The following is a 25354-nucleotide window of genomic DNA, read 5'->3' on the forward strand; positions in this document are numbered from 1 at the left end:
CTCAGCTAGACTCACTTTGTTTCTGTTCAATTTTTTTAGGGGTCGTGGTACTGTCCCAAAATAAGGAAAGCCGTGTCAAAGGAATCACCAATGCCATTGATGGATTGGCCCATGAGGGGGTACTAAAGCCTGTATAATTGCATTTCATTTAATGCCCTTTGCAAAAGTCTGCATTTATCATTGGTCATTGGACCTTTCTCAGTTAAGATAAATTTTGCATACCACTTCATTTTTTGTATCCCCTCCTCGTTTCAAACTCATATATTCTAATTTTTAAAAGAAAATCTGGTGGACTTAGTATGTTTACCTTAGATGGACTCCGAGACTTCTGTGTTTCCCGGAGCATTCTAAACAAATCCATACTCCATAGCTAACACTTGCCCACTGTGGATTATGGGTTCCACATTCATAACAGCTCTGTAAGCAAAGAGAAACAGTACACGCTTTGTTATTTCAAAGGTTTGTTCATTTTTCTGGGGAAAAAATCTGTACAAGATCTCCAGATGTTCAACAGTTAACACTCAGGTTAACATTTCAATAATAAAATAAATTCAGCAGACTAGTTAGATTTATATGGCATATTTGTCTCTGCTCGTTGAAATGGGAATCATCAAGGAAAATTCTTCAGTTGTACACATAAATTAGGAAATCAACTACAATTGACTACAGATTAAAACAGGACATATGTAGACTGAAACTAGAGCTTCAGTCTCTATCTGTCACTGTGTTCATGTATGAGAAACAAGTTAAAATGTGTAAAACCTCAAAACAGACAGATTTTTCTGTCAAAAGAAAACCTACATGTAAGCCTTCCAACTCAAGCCCGACTACAAAAAGGCAGACATTTTTCACATACACAGATAAAAATACTTGGTTATTGTATGATGGGAGGGGGGGGCCCGGGGGGTCACTCTCCACATGGCCTGCTATGCACCCGCGTCCAGAAAAAGCGTAAAAAAGGTTCCCGTTTCAGGCACTCGGGTGGCGTCGACGTCTTTGGCAAAAAGGGTTGCATTTCAGCACCATTCGCTCTTAAATCGCCGATAAGGGTAGCCTTTTCTTTCTCTCTTCACGCCGTTTAGGGTTGTGTAGAGACAAGCACTCCTTTATAATTTCCCTATTCGCTGTCCATAGCATTACACACATATACATGTATTCCCTATTGGCGGGCCATATAATTTCGGTATCTTGTCACGGCTCACGGGTCCCATCCCCTATATAAGCTAAGACGCATTTTAGTTATGTGTTATTATGAGTAAATTGGATCCACCGCTGAACGTGTACTACTGGCCTGAGGACGCACCATACCCCGGCAGCTAACTACGCTACAGCAAGGACCAGAGCGCTCTGCAACCGACATCTATTAACTTCAAGTTCAACCAGTGCAACTCAAGCTTCGTGCCAGGCCATAATCGACGCGAGATCCATATCTTAAGGTCAGATTAGCCCATAGATTCTCGTAAATTACAGTTAACTTAAGGTAATACTAATACTAGGTCACGATACAATAAATGGCGTAGTCGGTATAAGAATTTGAGCGGATGTAGCTTTTCTTTTTGTTTCGCGCGTGCAGTCACATACTACTGCACGCAAAATCCGCCATCTTGACCTCGTAGGGTCGTGTACTTAAAGATTTTTCCAAATTTAGGAAACATTTTGGAATAGCCCAGAGGCTTCCGATATTGACATTTCTCATCAGTCAAATATACCGGGAGAATTTTCTGGATTACAGTAGCGATTTAGTAGGTCATTAGATTTAGAATTAGATACCCTATTTTCAATTTCCCACAATTTTCCTACGGCACTGAGTGCAGCTACACAAGGCCCAACATTTAGAGATATTGAATGTAACAATTTAGATATTAAGAGATTTAGAGATAAGAGATAGGAGATTTAGAGATTGTAGAGATCTAATGAGAACTTGAATGATTTTATGAACTATGTTAATGGCGTTTAATGTTAATTATAAGGTAGGGCAGTAGAGTGTAGGCCCTAGCTGCTAGATTGGCGAGGAGTAAGCCGTAATCCGGCTGTGAGAATTCTTAAGCTTAAGCAGTATTACCATAGGCAATACCGACACTCTCAAAGAGGAATATTCAATAACGGTTTACTGTACTCTCTCTCTTTCCACATCAGATATTTGTTGTGAATTTTTGTAGAGTGGTTTCTCGATTTACAAGGTTAGTCATTGTTCTTTATGGGATCACATTTACGCGTTCTGAATCCAAGTTCTGTTTTGCATGTTGAATTTTTTAGCGTAATTCATGCGCCCTGAATCCAGTTTCCGTTCTGCATGTTAAATATTTAGAACCATTCGATTTAGTTATATTGTTGTTTTATGGCATTTTTTTTTGTGTTTCTTTTTTTTGTTTCTCTCTTTTTTTCATGCTGTTTCCATTCCCGGTCTCAATAGTTGAGAACGTTTAATCCAAGGTGCCTTCACCATTCCATGATAAAAATAAAAACAAATAAGTAAATGGATAATTTTCTTTTAATTTTTGCATGTTAGGACCCATTCTCACTAACCATCACTTATCTGCTTTTGGTTAATGTGGCAACAACTAGCCTTATAATAAAGCGAGCAACCACCTTGTTCCTATCCCATTACATTACTCCAAAAAAAAAAAAAAAAAAATAAATAAATAAATAAATAAATAAATAAATAAAATAAATAAATAAAAAATGGCCACAGGATTAAAAATCAAACTGAACTATTGCGAGGAAAGCGTATTGGAGGCTCATTTTGGGTCTCATGTGGCAAGAAAGATCATCGACTGGAGAGACACTTGTGGGGGGATGCTAGACAGGGACAACTTTCTGCGATGTCCGAGACTGCACAATGCGCTGCAGCTAATAGACGCCTTTGACTTTGGGGTGGAAGCATCTTCGGAAGACGAGACGCAAGCAGAAGATGGGGCGCCTCGCCCATACCCCCATTCCAGCTACCCCCCACCGGCGAGGGAAAATGGAGATCAAGACCCAGACCAAACGCATCCCTACCCAAACCAATCACCTAACCCAACTAGAGGACCTGGATATGGGGCTCACCACCGTGTTAATGCCCCCCGGCGACCAACCGTGAGATCTGCTGCAGCACGGCGGGACCGAAGACATGACTGGCCACCCAATGTGCCCAAAACATTGATTTATAGTGGGAATACCCGATGGGCCACTTTCATGACCAAGTTTGGTGCATACGTCGATACAACGCGAATAGACGCTGGAGATTATGTTCAAGTACTCTGCTGGTGTTTAAAAGACCAAGCTGCTGACTACTTTACCAGTCTGCTAGATGAGGGGATGAGGGACTATCATGAGATCATGAGGGCTATGGGGCAACGCTTCGAGCAAACTCAACTGCCGGAAGAAGCGATCATGGAGTTTCAAATGGCTTCTCAAGAGCCGGAGGAATCGCTCCGCGATTGGGCGGACCGACTCAAGCGGCTCTCAGTACAAGCCTTTGGCAGCAAGACCAACAGAGGAGATACCCAGCTCATCTTACAACTATGTCAGGGATGTAATGACAAGGCCGCGGGACTGTCGGCTTTACATAGCCGTGCCAAGACATTCTCGGAGGCTGTGGAAGCAATTCGCTGGGCCCAACATACCCGGCGACTCATGCTGGGCAAGCAGCCGCGACGTGTCTCCAAGGTCGCTTCGTGCCATGCCCACCCGGCTTCCTCTAGTGAGGAGGAAGAGCTGGGAGTCTGTGAAGTCGGTCCCCTGCCGAACCCCACCCAGGCCATCAATAGGAACCGAGAGAAATTTCGCACTCAGGCACATCAGAAAACGTTCCCCCGGACAGAGGGGATAATCCTGAGGGAGCTGCAACAGTCTATAAAGGAGCTGCAACAATCCCAGAAAGAATTCCAACGGACGACGGGGATAACCCTGAGGGAGCTGCAACAATCCCAACGGACGACGGGGATAACCCTGAAGGAGCTACAACAATCCCAACAGTCACACCAGGCAAGCTTAGAGACACACAGGAGCGATATAGAAAAACTTTACTCAAAAGTACACGGTATTTCAAAGGAAGTTGGTAAGCTCGCTGCCCGTAGACCTCGCTCTCCTTCGCCTCGTCCCACGTCCCCCCGCGTTAGTTGCTTCCGGTGCGGGGAACTAGGCCACTTACAGCGAGAATGTAAAGTCCGGGTATCCTTCGTCGGTCAGGAAGACTCGGAAAACGACCAGGGATCGGAGAACGAGGCCGAACTTCGATCCACGCTGGGGGAGGCCTCGAAATAACCAGCAAATTGGGGCCGCCCTCTCCGCCAGAACAGTCGGCTGATAACTTAGGAGATAAAGGTCTTTTAGGAGGAAAGGGAGCCGACCTTCAGTCAGTGGCGGATCTTTTTAAAGAAGTGGCTGAAAATCTGGACCAGATTGAGGAGATTTTGGTCAACAAGGTTAGCAGTAGTTCAATGCTATATGTTCCAGCTTTGGTTCAGAATATTACACTACGAGCGGTGATAGACACCGCTGCCGAGGTCACCATTGTGTCCGATAAATTCCTCCTTTCTTTAGATCCGGCCCCCCCTATCTTAAAGAAGGTAATACTACGAACCGCAGGCCGAGGCCAGAAAATGATAGCTGTTAAGGTAGGCCCTGTTAGAATCAAGGTGGGGTCAGTTTGGTTTGAGGAAGAAGTGTATTGTGCACCTCTCGGCGATGACATGCTTTTAGGCCTGGATCTCTTACAAAAATATGGTATTGACATTTCCATTTCTCAATGTAAGATTATGCTGGGCGGGGAAGAGATCGATATGCATCACTTAGCCGACCCAAACCCAGGACGCATTCAAAGAGTGTCTGTTACAAAATCGGCTGTGATCCCCCCTGCGAGCGCGAAGAAACTGCGATGTCATATCCAGGGCAATGATCATAAGCACTCCTCAGATCAGGCTGTTGCCATTTTGTTCGAACCCACGCAGCCACTTCCGGTGTGGGTCCCGAGAATAGTCTTCGATAGGGGTAAAGTGTTTGATATTTTCGTAATTAACTTGACCGAGAAGTCGCAACGGCTGCCGGAAGGGACCTTCCTAGGACTAGCCGAGTATGTAGACCCTCTACAAGCCCCCATTGAGGAAAATCCAGTCCCAAAAATCAGCCAAGTGTCAACCCCCCAAGATTTATGTCCCCCTCACTTACAAGACTTACGGGAGAGGTCTAAGGCCTTACTTGCACCGGACGAAACGGCTGAGCTTGATAACTTATTAATACAGTTCCAAGATGTATTTGCAAAAGACGATTTTGATTTGGGTAATTTTACGGCAATCACACACAAAATTTACACTGGCGACTCTAAGCCTATCAAACAGAAAATGAGAAGAACCCCTATTTCTTTCGTAGCCGAAGAAGATGCCCATCTAGAAAAAATGAAAAAGGCCGGAGTTATCCGGCCATCCTCCTCAGATTGGGCTTCCCCCCCGGTTTTGATCAGGAAACGGGATGGCTCAGTACGATGGTGTCTGGATTTCCGCAAACTTAACCAAGTAACTAAAAAGGACGTTTTCCCATTACCAAATATTGAGGAATGTTTAGATACCCTGGCCGGAAATGTATGGTTTTCCAAACTCGATGCAAACTCCGCCTATTGGCAAATTCAAGTAACCGAGGCAGACATTGAAAAAACTGCGTTCATCACCAAGCATGGCTTGTTCGAATTTGTTAGGATGCCATTTGGCTTGTGTAATGCCCCGGCCACATTCGCTAGGGCCATGAATCTGATCCTGAACGGTTTGAACTGGGAAGTAGCTCTCGCCTTCCTCGATGACGTGTTGGTATTGGGAAAGTCCTTCCATGACCACTTGGATAATCTTCATCAGGTATTGAGTAAATTTAAGTCCTTTCATCTCAAGCTGAAGCCTAAAAAGTGTGCACTATTCCAGAACAGAGTGGAGTTCCTCGGACGAGACGTGGATGGATCGGGTCTACACTTGAGAGAGGAGCACATTCGAGCCGTCAAGACATGGCCTGCTCCCCGCAACACCCGAGAGGTCGAGCGGTTCTTGGGGTTGGTAAATTATCATCGCCTTTTCCTGAAGAACTATGCGGAAACGGCCGCCCCCTTGTATCAGCTTACCGGCAAAAACCCTTTCCTCTGGCGGAGGGAACACCAACAAGCGTTCGACAACATCAAACATCTCCTTGTTACGGCTCCAGTGTTAACACTCCCTAATGCAACAGACCCCTTCATATTGGATACTGATGCATCGGATGTCGCCGTTGGGGCCGAGCTCTTACAACTCCAAGAAGAGCAAGAGAGGGTGATAGCTTATGGAAGTGTTGGGTTAACTAGAGAACAACGCCGCTATTGCGTCACCCGCAAAGAATTGCTCGCCGTGGTTTTATTCACCCGGCGGTACCGGCATTACTTACTTGGTAAGCCCTTCCAGGTGAGGACGGATCATAGTAGCCTCCGATGGCTATTCAACTTCAAAAACCCCCAGGGTCAACTAGCCCGTTGGTTAGAGGAATTAAGCCAATATCAGATGGAGATAGCTTATCGGAAAGGGAAAACCCATGCCAATGCCGACGCCCTCTCTCGGATACCTCCCCCCAACGATGCTTGCGAGATGTATGAATTGGGCCTAACCCCCGATGATCTTCCTTGTGGTGGCTGTCCTTACTGTACCCGAGCTCATAGAAATTGGTGTGACTTTGCGGAGCAAGTAGACGATACCGTACCCTTGGCTCAGAAATCTCCGAAGCCGCGAATTCCCGAATTGAAATTAGCCCCGCTCTCCCGTTCCGTGGTGGGCCCACCGATACCCGAGCTTGGGCAGACAAAGATTGACAAGCAGTCAAAGGGGAGCGACTCGGCTGACTCAAGCGATCCGCCAATTCCGCTGGAAGAGAATGTGTATTCCACACTGGCTGAGATGGCCCTGACGTCAGGGGAAGTCACCAGTTTGCCCTCCGAACAGGGATTTCAAATCAATCTCACCTCCCTCGACAACAGCATTGATCTTGTCAAAGGCCAAGAGGGAGACGAATATCTAGCGCCCATTCGCTTATGGCTGGATAGCCGTGCAGAACCAGGTGAGGGGGAGATCATGCGCTGGGGACCAGAACAAAAGTTTCTTTGGTTAAACAGAAGCCTCCTGGAGGTCAGAAGTAATTTGATCTGCTGGAAGAAAGAGGGAATATTCCTGGTTTGGGTGCCAAGAAAGCTCAGGGAATTGGTAACCCAGCTCAACCATGATTTACCTACCTCAGGTCATCAAGGTGTCCAACGAACGATAGCAAGGATTAGGCTGAGATACGTCTGGTACCACATGCGCACTGATGTGGAGTTATATATCCAGGCATGTACTGTATGCAACCAGAGGAAGAAGCCCACCCGTCATGCCCGTGGCGCCCTGACCCCCTTCCATGCTGGAGTTCCCTTGGAGCGAGTTCACTTGGACTTTTTAGGGCCGCTTCCAAAATCGGATAAGGGGAACGAATATATTCTAATGATTGTGGATCAGTTCACTAAATGGGTGGAGTGCATTCCCCTCCCCTCGCAGACGGCCGAGGAAACGGCTCGAGCTGCGGTGAATGAGTTTTTTTGTAGATTTGGCTTCCCACTTCAGGTTCACACAGACCAAGGACGAAATTTTGAGAGCCACTTATTCCAGGAACTTTGTAAGATGACGGCTACCCACAAGACCCGTACCACGGCTTATCGACCCTCCGCAAACGGGCAAGTGGAACGTTTTAATCGGACTCTGATGGACGCCGTGAGATGTTTTATAGGAAAGACTCAATCACATTGGGATAAATTCCTACCCCAGATAGCTAGCGCTATGAGGTCTACTGTCAATCGAAGCACAGGATTTACCCCAAACCGGCTAATGCTAGGCAGAGAGGTAAACCAGCCTGCAGATCTCATGTTTTCTCTTCCTCCAACGCAACAAAGGCAGAGGTCGACGGAATATTGCCGGGAGTTGTCAGCCGCCATGTTGCAGGCTCACGATTTGGCAAGGTCAAGGCTCAAATCATCGCAAGCCCGAATGAAGAGAGACTACGACCTTAAGGTCAGACATCGGAGCTTCAAAGAGGATGACTGGGTCTATTTCCTCGATCTGGCATCATGCAAGGGAAAGAGCCGGAAACTGCGTCCACCTTGGAAAGGCCCCGCTCAAATAATCAAGTGTCTCTCCGCTAATCTTTTTCGAGTGAAGTACAAGAAAGCACTCGTGGTGTTGAATCATGATCGAATGAAATTATGTCGGGATAAAGAGGTGCCGGCGTCGAGTGGCCCCCGCCCCGCCAACGAGGTTTACTGCCTTTGCCGAAAGCCAGACGATGGTCGGCTAATGATACAGTGTGACAGGTGCCTAGAGTGGTATCATGGGGCATGTGTTAATGTACTGCCAATTCAGGCTATGACCATGAACACTTACGCGTGCCCCGTATGTCGGGCAACCCGAAGAAAATAGAAAGGGATTAGTCCTTAGGGTAGAGTAGCTCGATAGTTGCTGCCACATTAAGGCCCTTACAAATGTAGCGTTATCTTTGTCCATCTGTGTCCATACTAAATTACCCATGGTTAAACAATACTCTAACCTTGGTTATCCTCCATCAATGAGTGTTTCCACGTTTTCCATTATCGCCCAGGATGCATGTATGTCTACGTATTATATGTATGTATATATTTAGTATATAGGTAGAGAATTGATATACTTACACAGTACCAAGATTCAGTAAATAGAAACTGAGGTAAACGTATATATCAGGCTATAATTGATAAGGGTTTCCCTTACGTTCTTCTTTTTTCTTAACAGAACAGACCAGAGTAGACCAGAATAGATTAGACCAGGGTAGCAACTTCAGGGTAGACCAGAGTAGAATAGACAGAGTAACCAATGGGTCCCCCAAGAGGAGCAGCCCGACCATCTGGCGGCCGCTCAGGTAAGGGAAGGCTAAACAGTAAAACAGGGCATAAGCAAATCTGCCCATACCCCAGTTGTGGCCGTACCTCGGCCCACATCAAAAGGCATATTTACGAACACTTGCCGTCAATTACGCACTTTGATAGGGCTACTCCACCTTCCGTGGAATTATTGAAGGGGAGAGGGGACTTCCTTCACTGGATCGCAGGTCAGTTCTGTAGGGGTGGAAAAAATAACGTCTTTGATTTAGTGGCACTGGTCAATGTTGATTTTCGGGTAAACCGACCGTGTTTTCCCCCCGAGGTGGAACGCGACTTACGCAGCCAGATTCGGTTTGAGGGCTGGCCGATGCCGGCTGAGCTGTCGTTAACGCCGCTTAATTCGCCGGCTTGCTTGCTTCATTTCCGAGTACTAGTGCACCTGCACCTCAAACTTCCTATGCCCCTGCGTGCCGTTTTCTCATCTTGGGGCTCTCCCTCAGGCATTTCCTCTTCTATCCCCGCTCCTCCCTCTATCACTACTTCTGTCGCTACCCCTGTTACTACCTCTATCACTACTTCGGTCGCTACCTCTGTCTCTACCCCTGTTACCACCTCTATCACTACCTCGGTCACTACTCGTGCTACTTCTACCCCTATTCCTATCACTACCTCTCTCCTCGTTTCAGGGGTCTCTCCCCCTCCTGTTTCCACAGCAGTTCCCTCAACTGCTACCGTCTCTGCCCCCCCTCGTCTTGCTCCGGGCACTGCGCCTTCCTTTTCTTCAGTAGCCGCCGTACGGTGCGCTCCCCCTACCCCAGCATGTCCTGGTGGACCCCCTCTTCGTCCTACTATTCCTGCTCACCTCAGCAGGCCATCGGCGCCCGCCCCCTGTACAACTTCTCTCTCTACCGTTCTCCCCTCTATGGGTCGGCCTACATCTGTCCTCCATACCGTCTCTCCCTCTACTGTCACTCATCTCACTCCTCAGCCCACCCCTATCGCCCTTACCGTCCCCCCTCAGGTGACCCCCCGGTTTCCAGCTCCACCCCGTATACCGCCTCTTTCGATTCCGGCGCGACCCCATCCTACTCCTGTTCCTTTTCCTGCTCTGCCCTCCTCGAGTCTCGCCATGCCACCTGTATACACCGCCCGCGCTAGCCCTTATGTGTGCCCCATGCAGCAATTACCAACCTCTATTCAGCGCTTGCTGCAAGAAGACCTGAGACCTGAACCCCCAACTTCGGCCCGGGTCAATGGCTTCGACAGCCATTTTCATTTGGATAGGATGATTGATCACATCGCCTCTAAAGGCGATTATTTCCCCCGAACTCCATCTGTCGTAAAGCTTGTGGGCGGTGTCGTCAATTTTTGTGACCCCCTGACTTTCAAGCGGGCCCTTAAGCTCCTGCCGCTACTCTCACATTACCACGTGGCTGTGGGCGTACACCCTAAGAAAGTACCCGACCTAAACGAGAGTTCCTTTCAAAAATTGGAATGCCTACTTGCATGCCCCCGCGTAGCCGCTATAAGTGAGCTAGGGATCGATCATACTGTCCCCTCGGCTGACCTCATTCCTCCTCAATGGAATTTTGTTCGGCGGCTTCTCAGCCGCGGTTGTCGGAACCAGGTGTTGGTCCTTCACCTCCGGCCGGCAGGGAGGGATCCGTGTGGACATCATCTGCACGGCCCCTTCCGGGACCTCTTGAGGCAGTTTTGTGGGGAACACCAGCACATCCACTTACACAATTTCTCCGGTGACCTCCCAGAGCTACAAGAGTGGATGGCTGCCTTCAAGAATGTCTATGCCGGAGTTTCTGGGCTGGCACTGCAATTCAATCCGGCACAAGTGCACATGATTCGCAGCATTCCCTCGACCCGGCTCCTTCTAGAGACGGACTCGCCGTACCTGCCGGTCATACCTGGCCTACCGATCAATACCCCCTACCTGCTAGAGGATGTTGGTCGGTTGGTTTCCCGCATTAGGGATGAGGACTTCCGGGAGGTGATGCGAGTCACGGCTCATAATGCCCAAGTACTTTACTCTGGGTTTGCCGGCCTTACCGTAGCCTAAGAGGCTCAACTATTGCTTTTGGTTTTTGTTTTATATCAGATCATGCTACGTTCATGCCAACTCAGGGTATGTTCCTCTCATGAGCGCCGTATTCATGGCCCTCTCATAACAATCCGTCTCATTCACTATGATCTACCTGGGAGGACCCCTCAGAGTATTTTAACCATCATTTACTTAAGGGTGCCGTCCTTATGGCCCCCGAAAGTTATGAAGTAAATTGTGCCCAGCAACATTCACTTGGCAACTTTAACCGTGATCAGCAGATAACCACCTAACAGCTCGTAATTTTGTGGTCTTATAACGTTCGGGACAGTAGAAACCACTCTAGCTTAATTTTGGAATAGATGAGGGTCCGTACTTCGAACACTGCTAATAATAGTGGGTTCTCAAATAATGTTAAATACATATGCTCTGTTTCCTTAGATAAAGTTCTAGTTTGTAGGTCTATATTACATTGTATATGTTTAATATTTATGCTTTGAAAAAAAAAAAAAAAAAGGAAGATAAAAGAAAAAAAAAAAAAGAAAAAGGAAAAAAAAAAATGAAAGAAAAGATGAAGAAAAGAAGATAAAAGAAAAAAGAAAAAAAAAAAAAAAGAAGACAAGAAAGATGTGAAAAGAAAAGATGAAGAAAAAAAAAAGAAGAAAAGATGAAGAAAAGAAGATAAAAGAAAAAAGAAAAAAGAAAAAGAAAAAAAAAAAAGATGATGAGAAAAGAAAAGATGAACAAAGCAAGAACTGTATCTATATATGTTTACATAGTAGGGCCACATAGTTTGCTGGGATACCTGTTTTGTATCCAATATTCTTTAGAATTAAGGGTTATTTGTTAGGTTAAGTTAATTAATAAGTCTAGATAAGATCTATCCTCAATAAGATTGGGAGAAGTGTAGAGACAAGCACTCCTTTATAATTTCCCTATTCGCTGTCCATAGCATTACACACATATACATGTATTCCCTATTGGCGGGCCATATAATTTCGGTATCTTGTCACGGCTCACGGGTCCCATCCCCTATATAAGCTAAGACGCATTTTAGTTATGTGTTATTATGAGTCAATTGGATCCACCGCTGAACGTGTACTACTGGCCTGAGGACGCACCATACCCCGGCAGCTAGCTACGCTACAGCAAGGACCAGAGCGCTCTGCAACTAGCTTCAAGTTCAACCAGTGCAACTCAAGCTTCGTGCCAGGCCATAATCCGACGCGAGATCCATATCTTAAGGTCAGATTAGCCCATAGATTCTCGTAAATTACAGTTAACTTAAGGTAATACTGATAGGTCACGATACAATAGTTGCTAATTTGGTTATGAAAATTATGCGGGAAATTATGCCATTTAGGGGTGCAAATTTGGGCAAATTTGAGGGGACCCGGGAGCAGACATAAGCCATAAACACCATGAAAGGCGATTGTAAGGGATACAAAATAATCCTCCCACACGCCGGCGCAGCCAGAGCAGCACTTATGAGAGCATGGACCTATTACTATTCCGGGTTACTATTAGATCCATGATGAGAGTTACCCCCCCCCCCCCTCCCGGTACAGTTCTAGCTAGTCTCTTACACCTGGCTCTATACTTACTAGGCAGCATGCGTTACCCACACACCCACAGGTATAACATTGATTTTGATGTTTACGCCACTTAGGGTTTCAAATTAGGGGATTTTCCTGTTTTAGGGTGGCTTTTCTCATGGGTTACGCCATTTAGGGTTGCAAATTTACTTAATGTCATAACGCCATTTAGGGTGCATTTCTGAGGTTGTTGGACACGGGTGGGTAGCAGTCCATGTGGAGAGTGACCCCCAGGGGGGACCTAAAGCTACGCACTTTGTTTACAAATGATTAAAACTATGTCGATTTTAATATTTGAACAAATTAACTTTTACTAATTTGTGGTAAATATTCTAACCAATATTCTAGTCCAAAAATTTGGATTTCCCAGAATGCAAGGATATAAACAAAGACAAATCATGTCTTGATAAATTGAGATTTTCCTTGTATATGGGGACGTTTTTTTTTTCACTTAACCCTGTGGGACATAGATGGTAATTACCGGGATTGAGAGTGCTAAAAAATAGATTCAGTGACCTCAATACCCCCCAGTTCACCATCTATTTTTTATGACTTGCCGTCTTCCAATAATCTTGTTATGAAACCTGATAATGAAATCATATATTTATATGGAATAGCGCACTTGATTGGTGTCAGGCTGTCAACACTTGACAGGTGAATAAACTTTCCTAGATTTCTTGTGTGGAGAAATCTTTGAAAACTGAGACAGTCCCTGTAAACTGGGACGATCCCAATTTTCTGACCAACGCCTCTTCTTCTTCTTCTTCTTCCGGGTGTAGTACAGACCTCTGGGTAGAGTATTTTCGTACTTTGTGCAGTGCTGAAAAACTAGTGTGCCATGCTGCATTGCCAAACCAAACCAAGCCTCGACTAACATTAGTTCTGCAAATGGCCCTCATCGACATCGGTCTGTTGACGGAGGGGATGCCGCGGAGCTAGACCAAAAGCTTCGGTCTCTGTTATATTGGTTGTTCCGCTGAACTCTGTTGGCTCCATGCACTCACCAATTACAGAGACCGAAGTTCTAACTCGATCTGTTCAGGGACTCAATGGCCATGTTTATGTACATGTATAAAGTTCGGATAAACCAGGGAAGTGGGAGTTGTGCACAGCCGAAGTAGATCTAAGACTAAGTCACTGGTTTTTCTTCCTTTTAATTTTTTTTCCCGTTTTGGTGCATTTCAGGCCAAAACGGAATAATATTAATAATCTTCATTTTCGTCCAGTTCTTTTTATAATTAAAGACAAAAATCGATGAGCCCTGTTGGGGGAATTTTGCATGTAATTAACCTCCTATTCCTAGTAAAAAAATGGCGGCTGCACAATCGCGAGCCGTCTGTGTACTACTAGTACTAAAATAGTAAAAAAAAAGTTACATTTCTAGTTCTACAAGGAAATTTAATTAAACAATTTCAAATGTTAAAAAAGTCCTCGAATTTCGAAACAGACGGCTGCCACTGCGGAGCCAGACAAAGTTTCGGCTCAGCGGAGCATATCCCTGACAGAAATATACCTTTATCGGTCTAACATTGCACTAACTTGTTAATGTTTGCGTAATTAACCCAGCAGCACAATTCCACAAAAAAGCTACGCCAGAGAGCAGCTGCTGGTCGCAGCAGACCACAAGCTGAAGCTCCGCCGCGCCGCTTCGCAGCCGAACTCTTTGGCGAGAATCAAGCCACGGCCATCAATCCATGCACTACCGTCCATAAATGATAGTAAACACACGAAGTCTACTCACGTTATTTCCATTTTTTAGACGCAAATCTTTTAGCACTCTCCGTGTTCGAGGGCTCGCCATATTCAGTCTTGAGATCTACCTAAAATTTCATCAATTTAGTTGTGTTGTTTTCTTCAAATCGTCACTTTGCGGCACCGGCAATCGGCGTTTACGTGGATGATGGATAAATGAGAAGAAAATAAACTAATCTTCAAATAAAATTGTGACATTAGGATACCAAAACGAACAACGGAGTGAAGAATAAGATTTGATACCAGTCTTTAATCTCCTATCCTTCTAGCCTTAATTCAGACCTGGTTGAGAGATCTACACTGCATGGGGTGGATTCCCCAGCGCGGATTATGGAGTAATTTCTTGTAAACAGAATAGTCTATCTATCTATCTATCTATCTATCCATCCATCTATCTATCTATCAGCTATCTCCATCCCCCCTCTCCCTCTCTCTATCTATATATCTACCTACCCATACCTACCTATACTTACCTACCTATCTATCTATCTATCTCTATCTATCTATCTCATCAGCTAGCTATCTCTCCCCTCTATCTCCCTATCTCTATCTCTATCTATATATATATCTATCTATATATATATCTATCTATCTATCTATCTATCTATATATCTATCTATCTATCTATCTATCTATCTATCTATCTATATATCTATCTATCTATCTATCTATCTATCTATCTATCTATCTATCTATCTATCTATCTATCTATCTATCTATCTATCTATCTATCTCTCTCTCTTTCTCTCTCTCTCTTTCTCTATCTATCTATATCTATTTATCTATCTAACTAGATAAAGATCTATCTGTCTATATTTCAAGAAAGAACTAAAACAATAAAATACACAATAAATAATGAGTGACATCATTGTCTTTCCCAATTCACTATACATTTGAATACCGGTGTATATATTTCCAAGCATGAGTTGTGCATAACTGTATAACTGTTCAGTGACATTTTATTTTACATCCGACATTCGTTTAGTATAGGCCCATCACTTGTTTTTGTTTTCCTCTCTCTTTAGTTTTGAGATGGACGTACCCTTTTATGATGTTTTCTATTTTGTTTCGAGGTAGGCCTATTGTTCAAGTCCACCCCAGAAACTTAGAGAATACTCAAGCAAGCAGTACGCTGAAGAATCAGCAAAATTGGATGAAAAATAAGAAAAGTTATATGATATTCTAAACTTTCACTTACATCAACAGTAAATGCACAACTCAGTGATAAATGAGAGAGTCGATGTCAATCACTTACGTTTCTTTTATTTTTTTTATTTGGTTCGAATAATGATTTTTTTTTTTTTTTACATTTATTTATTTATTTATTCATTCATTTATTTATTTAATTATCTATTTATTATTTTCTTTATTTATTATTTTTCCTTTTTTACAGATTTAGGACCCTCACAACGGCACTCTTCCAGAATCTCGGGTAAAGGTAACAATATAATGGTATTTCCTCATGTTCAGGGAGGAGTCAAACTCAATGAGGATGATGAAATTGAAATAGGCCCTATTTCATATTATTTATTTTCATGTAATAAAATACAAAAGAAACGGATGTACAGTGATGCCCGGGGTGATGTCATCGGCCCCCTTATTTGAATATAACCATATATAACTATTTTGTGAAATAAGGTGAAATAATTAATTCTTATCTCACATCGATCCCATTTTTATGGAACTTCCAGTATTATGCTGGTTTGATTTTTCCTTTGTATTCAAATAAAAGTTTGTAAGGGTCGGACATGCCCTTTAAGAAGTTCATTAATGTACTGAATGCAGAGCTCCCGCGTCTGGGAAAATGAAATGAATGAATAATGAATGAAGGAAGGAATGAATGATTGAATAAATAAATAAATTAATTAATTATTTGTTTATTTATTCATTTTTTTTCCATAAAAAACATTAAAATAGTTTCCATTGCAATACAAAATAAATTTGACATTGAAAAAAAGACAAGAAAGAAAAGGAAAAAAATATTGCGTATGCATATGAATGCATAACACCCCCCCCCCCTGCCGATCCACCTTATCAGACCAAAACCATATACTTTATCACCCCCCCCCCCTGAATGAATGAATGAAAGAATCAATCATGAATAAATGAATGAATGAGTGAGTGGATGAATGAAGAAACAAACAAAAATAAATGAATGAATTGAATTAATGGTAATAAATTACTTAAATTATGGACTTATTGCTTGGGGTAATGCAACAATTTGGCTGATCGATAGACTATTGATATTGCAAAAAAGAGCTATTCGTGTAATAAATAATGCAGATTTCCGGGCACATACAAATAATCTATTCTTGAAAAATAAAATTCTGAAAATTAAAGAACTGTACACTTTTCAACTTGGACAGTTTATGTTCAAGCTTAATACTAAACAACTACCTATGCCTCTAATTGATATGTTTTTTAAAAATAGTTCGATTCATAGTCACTTCACACGCCAAGCAAACTCTTTTCATTTACCACTGAACAGAACATCATTTGCTCAAAAAACGTTTATTTTTATGGGTCCTAAGCTATGGAATTCTTTTACAATTGATATAAAACAAAGCAATTCTATACAAATGTTCAAAAAACGACTTAAATCATTTCTCCTGAATTATTACTAAATATTTAATTCATCAATTACAAATTAAGCCTTCAGTGCTAAGAAGGAAACCTTTAATAATTTGTATACACTATGAGTGATTCATATATTTTTTAATATGATGCATATGATTTGTATAATAATGTTTATATTACATAATGTAAATATTGTTATTTGTTTGTTTGTTTGTTTGTTTGTTTGTTTTTACAAAAGAGCAATTCAGTTGCTATAAACACGTAATTACAACATTAGGGGGGCCTACATTATACAAGCTCTGCTTATCAGTTGGCCCTCCCTCCCTTTCAATTATTTATATTTCGATTTGATAATTGTCTATTGTAATTTTACAATGTTATCAATTTTTTGTATGTACTTCAAATGTGATTATATGTTACTATGTCAATTGTATCAAAAATTGTAAATATGAAATTGAAAGTGGAAAATAAAATGATTGAATTGAATTGAATTGAATTGAATTGAATAAATTGAATTAATATATATAAAAAACTTCTATAAAAATAGAATTTTTTTCTAGTGTTACAGGGGCCGCGGAACCGGGGGGCTTGGGGGTTGGCTTCAGCCCCCCCCCCCCACTTTTTTCTAAAACCGTGTACAAAAATGTAAAAATGACCATATGATTGTGATTTTAGCATGGTCAGCCCCCCCCCCCACTTTTGGCTCAGCCGGCCCCCCCCCCAACTTTGAAAACCGTTCAGCGGCCCCTGTGTTAAGCTTGTTTGTCAGATATCCGAGGAGGAAAACTCTCACCCATTTTAAGTCTGTTATTGATTATGAATATAATAAAAATAAAGCATTTTCGCTTTATTTGATGCAAGATTTTTTTTAAAAGCAATATGTTAATAGAAATATATGCCTTGGTCAAGGGCCGTGCCGGGAATCGAAACCCGCCGACTTTCATGATGAAATAAAGAAAAAAACAATTGGGGTTTATCTTAATCAATAACACAATGAATTTTCTTGTTTTAGCCCTTTTTCTTTTGTATTATAATTCTGACAGATGGATTGAACTTGACACCGGGGAATTTCAGCAAAAACAATACTTTTAGCGCCACCATAACTTTCTGGAAAACATAAAAGAGTCTGCTAAGCCTAAGGCTGCTGAAGCCGCTCCACTTTTTAGATGAACTTTGCTTGTATTTTAACGCCAATTGTTCTGTGATATAATAAAGGTAATATTTTACATAATGGTCTCTACATGTTTACGTACAATTCAGTCAATATAAGTATTCATCTTTTCGGATTGGATGTGATTGTAATGTAGGCTTATATTAGCGGCCGACGCGACGCAGCTGAGCCGAGATTAGAGTCGAGTGCCCGGACGCGGACCGGCCGAGGGCTGGGCGGCTGGGCCGAGTCTGACCGCACGCACCCATATGGGTTAGCAAACAATGGAGAAACAGGAAGTGAATAAACCGGAACAGGTGGAATTCTTGACAATCTTTAGTTACTTTGGGTGGCTGTCACAAGAGGAACTCTTTCCTTGGTGGGTTTTCTTCAATACCCACTCATTCAATGAACATGGTTATACCAAAAAGTTCAGGGTCTCATACTATAGTCATACTGATAGTGACAAATTTGTTGTTAATTGCCATCCTAATTTAACATCACATGATCTTTAAATCAACTTTGAAATACAAACTTTTTCAATGCAGCAATATGGGTGATATGCAAAAGTGAAAGAGAGTAGATGATGTATTTTGCTTGATGGTCAGTTTGTTTCATTTTCCATGTTTTCATTCTATTCAGATGGAGGACAGTGATGGTGGATCTCTCGCAGCTCTCTGGCTTGTGGTTGTCGCAATACTCTGGGGAGGAACTAACCCATTCTTGAAGAGAGAGGGCGCTGGCATTGAGTCGGTGAAACATAAGAATGCTGTCGTGCAATTCTTGTTCGAAATGAAGCATCTTTTCTTGAACTGGAAGGTAAGGCAAGCTCAGTGGCCAGCCAATGATGACAGAATTTGATGGCAATATCCCAACCATGTTTCATAAAAAATTCAAAGTCCCCAGTTTTCTGCAACACTTGTAAAAAAATAAAACAGAATGCAGAAAGAGCACTGAAATTTAATAAAAACAGTTTTCAGGTATATAAAGAAATGTACTTAAAAATATCAGTGAATATCATAAATAGCAGAGTTAAATCCAGTAATAACAAACAATGCAACTATGCATATCACAGGAAAATCTGCTAATCAAACCTGTTCGCAGTGTTAAAAATTATGTTTGCCAAGCTTTATCTGTATTCTGCAGTGTGGGTATAGATAGGCCTACAAAGTGAAACTTTTTTCCCCTTTATTATATGTAATATGTCACCAAAGTAGAAAACTAGTTTTCAGTTAGAAAACTGAAAACTGGGGACTTGCAGATTATGTGTAATACAAAAGTCACTGATCAGTGCTTGTGCAATCTTCTTACAAATGACATCATATTGCACATGTGGCAGTATATTAACTAGCACGTAATTATCCCTTTTAAGAAGATATTTTCTTTGTCATATAATACCAAACTGGGCGTTGTGGCGTGCGCCTGTAATCCAAGCTGTGTGGGGAAGTTACGAATTGATGCAGAGGTTTGAGCCCTGGTCACGTCTTTCGGATGGTGACGTTAAAGGTCGGTCCCAGATGTAAATAATCATATCTGATTGATACACGTCTGACAAAACTCAAACACACACACCACCTCCAATATACATGTATGTTCACAAAGACTATTCATTCAATTATCATGCCATCATGGGGAGAGTTTAATAAGCTCTTCAGTGTTATTAAGCAGTGATTTCCATTTCAAACTGTATGTGTAGTATAGTTAAGTAGTATTAATACTAGTTATGATCATTATATCATCTTGTGTCATTGTACACTTTTATAATGAGTCTGTGACCAAAACTGACCATCCATAATGAAAAGTTAAAAATGATTACTTCTCATTTCTCCCATTATTTTTACATTTTTAAATCCTCCAGTATTTATTGGCGTTCCTGATCAATCAAAGTGGATCCGTCGTCTATTACCTTACTCTTGCTTCTGCAGGTGTGTATGCGTGACTACAGCCCCAGATTGGACCCAAAAGTGAAATTGAAATGATCAAAAGCTTATTATGCATAATCTGAAAAAAAATCCATCTTTTTTATGTTCAAACCTATGAAATCACAACCTTCGTGAAACAGTGTGATGTCACATAATTCAGGCTGTTAAGTGCGGTGAATTTGCATAAAACCTACGTTGTTGTACAATGTAGTTTATATATTTTCCAGCTGTCAATTTCACTTTTAGCTCCAGTTTGGGTTTTTAAATGGAATTTCACCCTTGCATTTATATAAAAAGCAAACAATGAAAGAACCATTTTGTTGAAGGTTTGATGATATTACATCAAAGAATATAAAACAGTTTGCATACAGGTTTGATTTTTTATTTATTTGTTTGCTTTTTTGCAGACTTATCGATGGTCGCCCCGATTACAAATTCCCTTACATTCATCGTTACAACATTGACTGGCAAGGTACTGGGAGAGAGGATCGGTGGAAGAGGTATGGTATGCCCTCTAAAAGAGGAAATATCTCTAAATCTGTATACTGTAGGCAACCATGCATCCTCAAGGAATGGATTTGCAAGGGAACTCCCTGGATAACTCCCCTGAGGCTAGTATACTGTTCCTATGAAGAATGTTTACAATAGTATAACAATAATATAGTCCATTTATATAGCGCAGCTACTATACTGCACTTGATACTTGGTATTGTAGTAATACCCCGGCTGTAACTGGACAGTCATATAGGTGCTATTAAAGCATTCAAGGAGTAAATCCTACCAGGTACCCATTCACCTCACCTGGGTTGAGTGCAGCACAATGTAGGTAAATTTCTTGCTGAAGGAAAACACGCCATTCGAACCCATGTCCCTGTGATTGAAAGACGAGAGTCGTATAACCACGAGATCACAACACGATCATCATATACAACCCAGGACCAAAATCCAGTTAAAACCAATTAGGGCAAAACCAATTGAAACCAGTTGGCCAACTGGTTTCAATAGGGAAATTGGAACAACTGGTTCCAATTGAAAACCAGTTGCCAATTGGTTCCAGTTAAAAACCAATTGAAAACCAGTTGCCAATTGGTTCCAGTTAAAACCAATTGGGCAACTGGAACCAGTTGGCAATTGTTGTCAATTGGTTCCAGTTGTTCCAATTTCCCTATTAAAACCAATTGAATCCAATTGGAGGCAACTGGTTTCAATTGGTTCCAGTTGAAACCAATTGGAGGCAACTGGTTTCAACTGGAACCAGTTGAAACCAATTGGTTTCCAACTGGATCCAATTGGAACTTCCAGTTGGAACGAACTTAATTAGTTACAAATTAATTAGCATTTGCAGTAACTATTTCTCATGCCAACACAGAAGCAGTGTTATATGTCTATTAATACCAATGTAAAGGGCATTGATAAAATACAGACTTTCATGTATATATATTTATATGGAAGATCTTCAAATATATGTACTTTTATTTGATGTAATTTGGTAACAGTTAGTGGTGTACTAATTATCCTTTAATCTGTTTTAATTATAATCTATAACATTTATGAACATGGTTTTCACTGCTAAGTATTCTAAATACTAATCTTTAAAAAGTGTGGTACTTGAAATTGTAAAGAATTAAATAGATACATTGTTAATGATGATTAATCTCATAAAACATTAATCTGTGCACACTGGCAAATAATATGCAAATTAACTGGTTTCAATTGGATCCAGTTGGGTAACTGGAAAATTTCCAATTGGAAACCAATTGGAAATAATTTCCAGTTACCCAACTGGTTCCAATTAGAATTCATTTCCAGTTACCCATCTTTCCAGTTAGAAGTCATCTCAGTTACCCAATTGGTACCAGTTAGGATTTCCAGTTACACAACTGAATGGTTCAAGTTAGGATTTCCAGTTACCCAACTGGTTCCAGTTAGAAATCATTTCCAGTTGGAAGTCATTTCCAGTTACCCAACTGGTTCCAGTTAGGATTTCCAGTTGCCCAACTGGTTCCAGTTAGAAATCATTTCCAATTGGAAGTCATTTCCAGTTACCCAACTGGTTCCAGTTAGGATTTCCAGTTGCCCAACTGGTTCCAGTTGGGATTTCCAGTTACTCAACTGGTTCCAGTAAGAAATCATTTCCAATTGGAAGTCATTTCCAGTTACCCAACTGGTTCCAGTTAGGATTTCCAGTTGCCCAACTGGTTCCAGTTGGGATTTCCAGTTACTCAACTGGTTCCAGTTAGAAATCATTTCCAGTTGGAAGTCATTTCCAGTTACCCAACTGGTTCCAGTTAGGATTTCCAGTTGCCCAACTGGTTCCAGTTAGAAATCATTTCCAATTGGAAGTCATTTCCATGCAGTTACCCAACTGGTTCCAGTTAGGATTTCCAGTTGCCCAACTGGTTCCAGTTGGGATTTCCAGTTACTCAACTGGTTCCAGTAAGAAATCATTTCCAATTGGAAGTCATTTCCAGTTACCCAACTGGTTCCAGTTAGGATTTCCAGTTGCCCAACTGGTTCCAGTTGGGATTTCCAGTTACTCAACTGGTTCCAGTTAGAAATCATTCCCAATTGGAAGTCATTTCCAGTTACCCAACTGGTTCCAGTTAGGATTTCCAGTTGCCCAACTGGTTTCAATTGGTTTCAACTGGAAATTGTTAAATTCCAGTTAAAACCAATTGAAACCAGTTGAAACCAATTGAAACCAATTGAAACCAGTTGGAAATCCAACTGGTTTCAATTGGATTTTGGTCCTGGGAATTAATGGAATCAATTGTTGAGTTAGCCCCACGATCAATTGCTAAACTTTATACTACAGGGCCTTGGTATACTGTCCCATATTAATACCATTCCACATTATATTTTGTCATTTCAGGGGACCATTTCATAAAGAGTTACAACCGTTGTAACTTTGCCATTATGGCGACTACCATGAAAACCTTCATTCTGATTGGCTGTTGAGGCATGTTACCGTGGTAGTTGCCTTAAAGGAGAATCCAGCCTTGGTCATAAAATGATGTGTTGGAAAGGAGAAAAATAAATAAAACAGAATGGTGAAAGTTTGAGAGAAATCAGACAAGCAATAATAAAGTTATGGCTGTTTTAAAATTGAGATCCCTAAGACCATGTAAATTTCAACTTGGCAACTGGGTAAGCAAATTATGACAAGGGGCAAGAACTGACAACTTTCCCATAGGCCACGTACTTTATTATCAGTGATTTGTGGTTTTCTCCTAAGTACCCATTCCCCTGGGGCTGTAATCTAAATATAGCCTAGGTAGTATATATTTTTATGTCCTCATGAAATAAAAATATAATTTGAAATAAAACTGTTGAAAAAAAATGTAATATTAGCCATTTTATGTATTGGAGTACATATGGAAGAGTAGTCCTTGCCTTACATCACTATGACATCCCATTTCTGGCCAATTTGAAGTCTCCATGGGTACAGTGATTACCAATATTCACAACTTTTAAAAATTCATAACTTTCTTATTGTTTGTCCGATATTGTTCAAACTTTCACCAATCAACTTGTCTGATTTTCCTGTTTCCTCTAAAAGCAAGTTTTTATTTGGGTTGGATTCCCCTTTAATGGCAAAGTTACAACAGTTGTAAGTCCTTTATGAAACGGGCCCCTGATTGTGGTACATGTACTTGTTGTTCTGTATATGAATTTGAATATAACTTTTTCATCTGTATTCTTTTTTTTTTTCTCCTCATGCTTCAGAAACATACATTGGAATGGGGCTGGTGATAAGCGGAGTGACAATATGCCTGATGGATAAGACCTGACACCATTCTAGTAATCTAGCTGTACTTTACTATTCATTGCCAAGAAGGATGAATATGATGCTATTGTGGTCTGTGGCATGAAAGCTTGACTGGACTTGAGGTTATAAATTCAAATCTCAGAAGGCTCTCTCGCTGATATCAACCTCGCAAAGAAGATTAAAGTTTGCACAAGTGGTAAAGCATTCTGTAAGCACAGACCCTGATTGAAACCTTTATCAACAAGTGGGTCTTCCCACAAGACATGAGAGAGATCTTCAATTCTTCAAGTGCCTCGTACTCATCTGAAAACTTACAGGGATAGAGTTTTTTGGTCAGTTACTCCTCGGCTTTGGAATTCTCTACCAATCCAACTTCGTGATGGTAACAACTTTGAGACCTTTAAATCTGAACTAAACACCCATCTTTTCCAGCAACTTTGTGAATATTGGTAATGTGTGACATATTGGGGAGCTGGTGCCTTTGAATGTTTTTTTAATTGATAAATGGCACGAAACAAATGCTGTTCATCATCATCATCTTTTGTACACAAGCAAAGATACTTCAAGGTGAAGATCAGACGGCAATTTTTTTAAACGCTCGATAAATGCTCCTGGGGAAGGACGCCCAACAGCGTTGAGTAAGTAAACCATCGCACATCGGCACGCGACTGTGTATAAAACATATGAGGAAAATGAGAGAGGGGAGTTTGGAGAGGACTCAAGGGCGGCACATGGGAATAATTTCACCTTTTATTTCCCAGAAACCTCAAAACATAATGGTTAGTTTCGGTCATGTTCGCTCATTTGATTATTAATATTTATAAAGATATACCTGGATTTCTGCAATATTACGCTCATAAAAACCACTGTTCCCTGTGTTGAAGCTGTGTGTGTGGACTTTCGGACACTCAAATGCACGCGACTAACCATTATGATATATTCATCTTTACTTTAAGAAAAAAAAATTGAATAAAAAAATTCAAAAATGCAAATATCGTCTATTCCTTCACCCCTTCATCATTTCTCTCATATGTTTTGTACACAACCATATCGCGATACGCAAAGGTAAAAAAAGGTCGTTGCTTACTCAACGCTGTGGGGCGCTCTTCCTGAGCGTTTCATTATGCAGTCTGTGTACTGTCCGATCTTCCCCTTGTGGTTAGTATCTTTGACCCTAGTTAATGGCAGGGACTTTGGGATTCAGACCACTTTCCTTGAATGAAGGGTTTGCACAGCAGACTCACAAGCATCATCAACCTTGTGCATTAAAACTCATGGTTTTAATCCAATGCAGATGGGCAACCGAAGCGAGCATTTCATTTAAAAAAATTGTTTTGCTTCATAATGGCTGTACAACTTCATAATCTATTTCTCTTTGATCATATAACAGGGGGTGTGTTCATCACCACTAATCAATAAAACAATACTTATTGATGAGGATTAAAATCAAAAGCTGAAGTCAATACCCTCTTTAATTGTATCCGTTATGATGGGATTTCGTATGGTAGTGCAAGGATTGTACATGAATCAAAATAATGGTGAATTGAAATGTGCATATGATTTGAATTGTTGTTTTAAGGCAAACTTTTTATATTGTGTGTAACATCCCCAATAAGAGTAGAAGAGATGGGTTAGAGAGAGACGGACGTAACAGAGAAATAAGAGAGTCAATA

The 25354-nt window shown here is 41.5% G+C and overlaps 2 protein-coding genes across 5 annotated transcripts in view; one reads left to right on the forward strand and one right to left on the reverse strand.

Moving 5' to 3' along the window:
- The window catches only part of LOC129280786 (ADP-ribosylation factor GTPase-activating protein 1-like), a 37626-nt gene extending 23097 nt beyond the window's left edge, over positions 1–14529 (reverse strand). Inside the window, exons 1-2 of the mRNA XM_054916793.2 lie at positions 14253–14529; positions 308–417 (exon numbers count right to left, since the gene is read on the reverse strand). Of these exons, the coding sequence (XP_054772768.2) occupies positions 308–417; positions 14253–14312 (170 nt within the window). The 5' untranslated portion in view covers positions 14313–14529. The remainder of the gene's footprint in view (positions 1–307; positions 418–14252) is intronic.
- Positions 14530–17949: 3420 nt separating this feature from the next.
- On the forward strand, positions 17950–25139 carry LOC129279927 (transmembrane protein 234-like). 4 transcript variants are annotated; one of them, XR_010296292.1, is made up of 6 exons: positions 17959–18055; positions 18633–18809; positions 19849–19915; positions 20320–20412; positions 23639–23969; positions 24845–25139. XR_010296292.1 is itself a non-coding variant. In XM_054915989.2 (5 exons), exons 2-5 carry the CDS (start codon positions 18633–18635, stop codon positions 23701–23703), a joined length of 402 nt encoding a protein of 133 aa, XP_054771964.2. In that variant the 5' UTR covers positions 17950–18055; the 3' UTR covers positions 23704–25139. The 4 variants fall into 4 exon arrangements, 2 of the variants coding, with proteins under 2 accessions (XP_054771964.2, XP_063968422.1); XR_010296293.1 differs by having other exon boundaries at positions 17969–18369; XM_054915989.2 differs by having other exon boundaries at positions 17950–18055; positions 23639–25139.
- The last annotated feature ends 215 nt before the right edge of the window (positions 25140–25354 follow it).

This window comes from Lytechinus pictus, chromosome 17 (genome assembly GCF_037042905.1).
Source record: "Lytechinus pictus isolate F3 Inbred chromosome 17, Lp3.0, whole genome shotgun sequence".
In the NCBI taxonomy this organism is placed as follows: Eukaryota; Metazoa; Echinodermata; class Echinoidea; order Temnopleuroida; family Toxopneustidae; genus Lytechinus; species Lytechinus pictus.

What these genes read in the sequence shown, in the direction of transcription:
- LOC129279927 (XM_054915989.2), top strand. Translation starts at nt 18,633, where the DNA reads ATGGAGGACAGTGATGGTGGATCTCTCGCAGCTCTCTGGCTTGTGGTT. An exon ending in ATCTTTTCTTGAACTGGAAG is followed by an intron (nt 18,810 to 19,848) that starts GTAAGGCAAGCT and finishes TAAATCCTCCAG; the next exon opens with TATTTATTGGCGTTCCTGAT. An exon ending in CCTTACTCTTGCTTCTGCAG is followed by an intron (nt 19,916 to 20,319) that starts GTGTGTATGCGT and finishes GCTTTTTTGCAG; the next exon opens with ACTTATCGATGGTCGCCCCG.